Source organism: Ixodes scapularis, unplaced genomic scaffold, assembly GCF_016920785.2.
Source record: "Ixodes scapularis isolate PalLabHiFi unplaced genomic scaffold, ASM1692078v2 PGA_scaffold0__279_contigs__length_252992795, whole genome shotgun sequence".
NCBI lineage: Eukaryota > Metazoa > Arthropoda > Arachnida > Ixodida > Ixodidae > Ixodes > Ixodes scapularis.
This window is the reverse complement of record NW_024609835.1, coordinates 178,619,534-178,625,533: the sequence shown is the minus strand read 5'-3', so window position 1 is coordinate 178,625,533 and position 6,000 is coordinate 178,619,534. Positions and strand designations below refer to the sequence as shown.

The window sequence follows — 6,000 nt, the reverse complement described above, 5'->3', positions numbered from 1 at the left end:
TAAAGACTTACACATATTAGAATGATCAATCATTGCTTAAAATTTTGAGTTGTTCAAGGTAATTAAAGTAGTCTTGTTCTTACGCACGGTAGCAACATGAGGTACTACCAAATACTGTGCTATAATGCTAAGACAGTAATTTTCATATCTTCTTACTGTGGTCATGTTCTTAGAGCTGGTTCACATACTTGTGAACCAGCTCTACTACTGCAGTACAATCGGTTTTTGAGTCGCTTGTGACTGCTTATGATAGTAAAGACTGATTCACACTTCTGCGACCGACTCCGACCTACTCCGGCACAACCGGTTCTGAAGCCACTTACAACTGCCATTGCTACTGCACGGCCCGTCATAGGCAGTCACGAAAAGCTTAAAAACCGGTCGTAGCATAATCGGTTGTAGTCAAACGCATGTGTGTGAACCAGCCTTATTAAGCAGCTGCAAGTTGCTTAGAAACCAGTTGTAGTGCAGTCAGTCACAGTCAAACGCAACTGTGATAACCAGCCTTTAGCAGCTGGTATTTCTGTGTTACATTGTTTTAACAGAGCATGCTCTTTCAAGATAAGATTATTTTTAGGTACAGCCACGGTTATGGGCACAAGACATTAGAAGAATGCCGTTGGTAGACAAAAGTTTTTTTTGTCGATAATTAATTTTGGAGTGGTAGCTTTGTTAGTTGAGTGTTCTAAAACAGGACTACTTCTTTTGCGGTGAAGCTCTCTCATTGCCCGACTCTTGTCTCGCCAGGAGACCGATCGTGCAGACTCCGAAGACGAGAGTCTGTGCGAGGGAAAGCAGGTCCTTGTTGGCATTTGTGCCATGTCCAAAAAGTCTCAGTCCAAACCGATGAAAGAGATTCTGACAAGACTGGAAGAGTTTGAATACATCAAGACGGTTGTATTCCCGGAAGAGGTGATACTGAATGTACGTACACATGCCTATGAGGCATCTACTACATGAACTCTTTCTGGTCTGCAATCAAATGTTGTGCAGTTTAGTTTCTTGACATAACATGTAGTATTATGCAATAGTGTGGCCTAAGGGTTAATTTGTGTGTTGCTAACCCAATGTGTGCCTACTTAACGGAGTGAAAAATTGTAGCTAGAATGTAGTTGACTTATAGATTGAACTTATTCTATTGGCTATCAAAACTGAGAATAAGTATCTGAAGTACTCTTTTTAGTAATAATATGAATGGAGGGGAAAAAGGGGCTCATGGCTTCCCATCTGTAGTCTAAACAAATGCCAGTGGGTACTGTGCCAGTGATCAGCCTTAGTGGCAAAATCTTTTTTACATACAGGTAGTACATGGGCCTGGATAAGCGTGTACGATTTAGTCTTTTGAAGAAATATCCACCTCTTAAACAGGTACTCCGGCGATTTTTTCATGGTCGCTGATTTGCCTTGAAATTGGTTCAACACACTGATAGACACGGCTGTGCCAGTTCTCTAGATATTGTGTGAAAAGAAAAACATTTAGCAAAGTTATTGAATTTTCGAATTTCGTTTTCATCGTTTCTTAAACCGAGAGCCCTACTGTCAATGTTGAAGTGTGACCACAGAAATGGTACAGAGTTGGCAGTAAGCCATGTTCCAACTGATTGCAAGATGTTTGATGGTGGGAAAAGAATGCTTAATAGCTGATTCACTGAGAAGCATGCAAAAAACACTTGACATAATCTGTTTAAGACTACCTGCACGACCTGAAAGTTTGTACCATGTGTGACATCACACCACTGGAGAGCGTATGGAAATTTGAATGCTGGTTTCGGCATCATATTTATTTATGGTTTTCTCAATTTCTATTTTGAATTTCAAGAAAATGAATATCATACCGTGAAGAATAAAGTCCGGCTAGTCCGAAAATGCAATTTTTTGGGGTAGCTCAGAAAACGGCCGGGGTACCCCTTTAATTGCATCTCCCGAGAAAATTTTAGCATACATCGTCAAGTGGCAGATTTTTCGGGATGCAGCGAATCAATTTCACATCAACCCTTTTAGTAATTTGTTTCTTGTTTCCAACAGTCTATTGTGAACTAGATGAAGTGCTAGAAAAAGCAAGCACCCAGCTTCTTTGAATAGTGCTTAGGAATAGGTGAGCGTTTGTATGTATAAGGCACCCATGAGCCTCAATCTCTTTTGTGCCACACTGTTCTATTGAAGGCATGAGCACACATGCACATCCAAGGTGCCTTCCTATGCTAGGCCATTCAGACCATGCAGTGGTAGACATTTGGAAACACCTGATGGTTGCAAGGTGCTCCATTTTTCCGGTGCTATTGGAGAGCCTGTACTTTATTTATAGTCACCCACAAGGTGAGAGTGACTGGGAGCAGCTTCAGTTGCCCCGCCTCCAGCGCAAGCTTTTTACCTTCGACAATGGTTCAATGTCTTGTGCTCCTCGAGTGCATGCGCGCAGCCAAAGCACAACGGAAGGCATGGAGCACACGCATTCTGTCCACAAAAACTCCCGAGTTCGAGAATGGCTCCAGTAGAATATCCCCCTGGGGGCACGCTCATACGGTGGGAGCACCTTAGAAAGAGCATTCTTTTTGTAAGCTTGCAACTTTCCGTTGAGCGCAAACCTCTTGGAAAGTATTTGCATCAGGGTGCAATCCAGCCCTGCGTACGAGGGACGGAAGTAATTGCTCCGTAGATTTGGTTCGTCATTTTTTGGGACTTGGGTGTCACCTCTGAAGTTGTTTTCGTGGTTTTTGTTCCAGGAAAGCGTGGAGGATTGGCCCCTGTGTGATTGCCTTGTGTCCTTTCATTCCAAGGGATTCCCTCTCAATAAGGCTATTGAATATGCGGAACTGAGGAGTCCCTTTATTGTCAATGACCTGTACATGCAGTATGACATTCAGGACAGGTACGAGACAGACATCCTCTCACTCCCTCCAATTTTTGTTAAGTCTTTGACTGGTGGCCTTGGATGGTATTGGGGAAATCAGTGAGCTTTGTATTACGGATGAGCAAATGCTAAAAAATCAGCTACCAAAGTAAAAAAAAGTAGTGCTTTTTACTAGGTTATGCAATTGCTCATTATATGTAGACGCAAGATATGCACTCCTAATAACCCTGCCGGAACACCCATTGGGGCTACTTACTCAGATTGCAGCCAATTTGCAAAGCTTTTTTTTTATTTTCCTCTGGTTTGTACAAAAAAAAAAGGAAACCAGGACAAAAAGCTTGACAAGGTCCTGTCTTTCTAGTGAAATTTATATATGTAAATGTGTATGTTTCTTCAGCTTTTTTCTTCTTTATGCTCTCTTGAGCAATAGTCCAGTTTGTCATACATAACCTTCTCCCTGGTGATATAAACCATTACTTTCTAAAGAAAATTTTAAATTTTTTCAGAAGCATTGTGCCTGAGCTCATAATCATGGGTGCTGCTCATTCCGTACTAAAATTAAATTATAAAGTCGGAAACTTTCTCTGCACGTTTCGAAAGTACCATTTCATAGAAGTTTCTCGGCAAGCACTCACTCATTTTTCTTTTCAGGAGGAAAGTCTATAGCATTCTTGAGAATGCTGGCATCGAACTACCGAGATATGCAGTCTTGGACAGAGAATCTGCTGATGAAAGGCGTACGTACAACTGAAAACCCCACTTTCTTCTGCTGTTTTTGCTATTGCTGCGATTCTCCATCTTCCTGACATGTCTGTTATGTAACAATGTTTTTAGCATCAGTATACATTTCTACACTCGTTTTCACCTCAAGGATCACAGTAAAAGATAGTCCGGCTCCTCACCATTTTTTTTCATGTGGGGAATTAAGATTACCGTAAAATCCCGTAAGAACGGCCACCCAAAAAAATGAAGAGATAAATGGTGAAAAACGTGAGGGTGGGCTATCTTTGGGGATGCCACAGCAAAACTTTATCAAAAATTAATAATAAGCACCGGGGCGCCCGCTACAAACCACGTGACGCAGAAACTGATGCCGCAGATTGCGGACACGGCAAATTTGCGTTTCGCGATGCGTTAAACATGCGGGGATTCTCCACAAACTCCTGCGTCACTGGAAAGGTTACCGCAAGTGGCCAACGCAGCAGATTCGCATTTCACGGTGCGAAGGACTCGCGGAAACCCTCTGAGGACTTGCATCTCACGAGAACAGATACCGCAGATCACGGGCGCAGCAGATTCAAGTTCCATGGTGCAATAAACACGCAAGAACCCGCTACAATCTCGCCTGTCGCGGAAACTGATATTGCGCGCGCAGATCGCGGACAAAAACGCGAGAATCTGGTACAAACTCGCATGTCACGGAAACAAAACCGCAGATCGCGGACACAGCACAACGGCATTTCACGATGCAATATACATGCGGGAACAGCTCACGCATGTTACAGCTAAGTATCAATATTGCGCGTGCAGATCACGGACAAAAACACGGGAATCTGCTACGAACTCGGGAACGGATTACTGCAAATCGCGAATGCAGTAAATTCATATTTCACGATGTAATATACACGCGGGAACAACTCGCAAGTTACGGGAGCCTATATCACACATGCAGACAGCAGAAAAAAATGCGGGAACCTGCAATGAACTTGCTTCTCGGACGTACCGGTACCGCAGATCGTGCTGTTTATGCACCATTCCAGTCGGACATCGCTTGACGTTTAATGGAAATCAAGGGGGTGGGCGATGTTTTGGAATGTTTATGTTATGGATATTTAGCCAGAAAAACGGGATAGGCAATCTCTCGAGAAGGGGCATCCTTGCGGGATTTTACGGTATACTATATATAATATCTTATCAAGACATACTTGTCTCAAACACCAAAAGCATCGCTTCCTCCTCCAACAACCATATCTCGTAATAACTACTTCATGCGGCATTTGAACAATGCACAAACTTGCTTTTTTCTTAAGGTGAAAACGAGTCTGGATGCATTGAAGGCATGTTTTTTTGGGGGGGCCATTTCGGCTTTTAATTGATGCCTTGTAAATCTTGCAGGCATTCACATTGATGCATGACAGTTCATGTAAGAACAAGTAAAGATCAATTTTATTTTTAAAGTTCTGAATCATCTGGAGTTCCAGGACCTTCAATAAGAAGCTTTTCTTTTTCAAATATTGCAAGATGTGAGCTTTAATAATGTGACACTATACGGTGGGAACTACGGGCTTGTCCGACCAATCGATCCCCTGTGCCTATTACCGCCTGACACCGCTCTCTTCACATGAGCATGGGCAGAGAGCATAATGTTCACTGCTCCGCCACGCACGTAGCTTCAACGTCCCCACCAGCTTAGCGGTGAGTGTATTGTAGGGGGCATTCACATCTGGTGATTATAACGAGTTGTGGCTAAATTAAAGGGAAGCTACGGAGGTTCTCGAAAAAAATGAGTTAGAAGGGAATTCTAGTGTATATTTACCTCGGAACCCGAATATCCAAACCATTTGCCGCGCAGGTATTGTTAAATGCGAGAAAATGCGAAAGACAGTCACTGATGTGACGTCATCGACGTATCTTTTGGCTGCTTAAAGGGGCGATGCAACAATTTTTGCACTTTGCGCAAATACTGCTTAGAACGGATCCCTGACATTAATGACCTATGAAACATGCGTTCGTTTTTCACCCCACGTAGTACAAGTCCCAGGAAAAAATTAAAGAAAAACAAGCAGCATTCACCCCCTCAACTCGCAGCCAGAACAAGCGGCCACGTGATCTGGAGCCGATTATATGCCGCCAGTGTAGATCATATAGCCACGCGCTGGGGTTGGCAAAGCACAGGGCACGCGCTGAGTTCCAGATATTGTTATGGCTCGGCTATTGTCGTCGTTGCAGCGATTGGACACGGGCCACTACCCAAATGCTTCTCGAGCTAGCAATTATCTCGAGCCCAAATCGAGTGCCCACGCAATGCTCGGGTCCAATCTATGAACAGCATTAAAATATCGTGATATGGGTGTACCGCGATCCCCACGTTACGTCATGAAATTTTGCAAAGGAGAGATTGAATGAAAATGATCGCTTTGGTCCTTGAA

The 6,000-nt window shown here is 43.3% G+C and overlaps 1 protein-coding gene across 48 annotated transcripts in view; it reads left to right on the top strand.

Moving 5' to 3' along the window:
• Nucleotides 1-747: 747 nt before the first annotated feature.
• Nucleotides 748-6,000, top strand: part of LOC115320464 (inositol hexakisphosphate and diphosphoinositol-pentakisphosphate kinase) — a gene marked incomplete at its 5' end in the record, with an annotated part of 50,968 nt that continues 45,715 nt past the window's right edge. For all 48 annotated transcript variants that reach the window (XM_042290574.1, XM_042290576.1, XM_042290569.1 and 45 more), the window contains 3 exon segments: nt 748-924; nt 2,724-2,869; nt 3,503-3,588. In XM_042290574.1, coding sequence (XP_042146508.1) covers nt 748-924; nt 2,724-2,869; nt 3,503-3,588 — 409 coding nt within the window.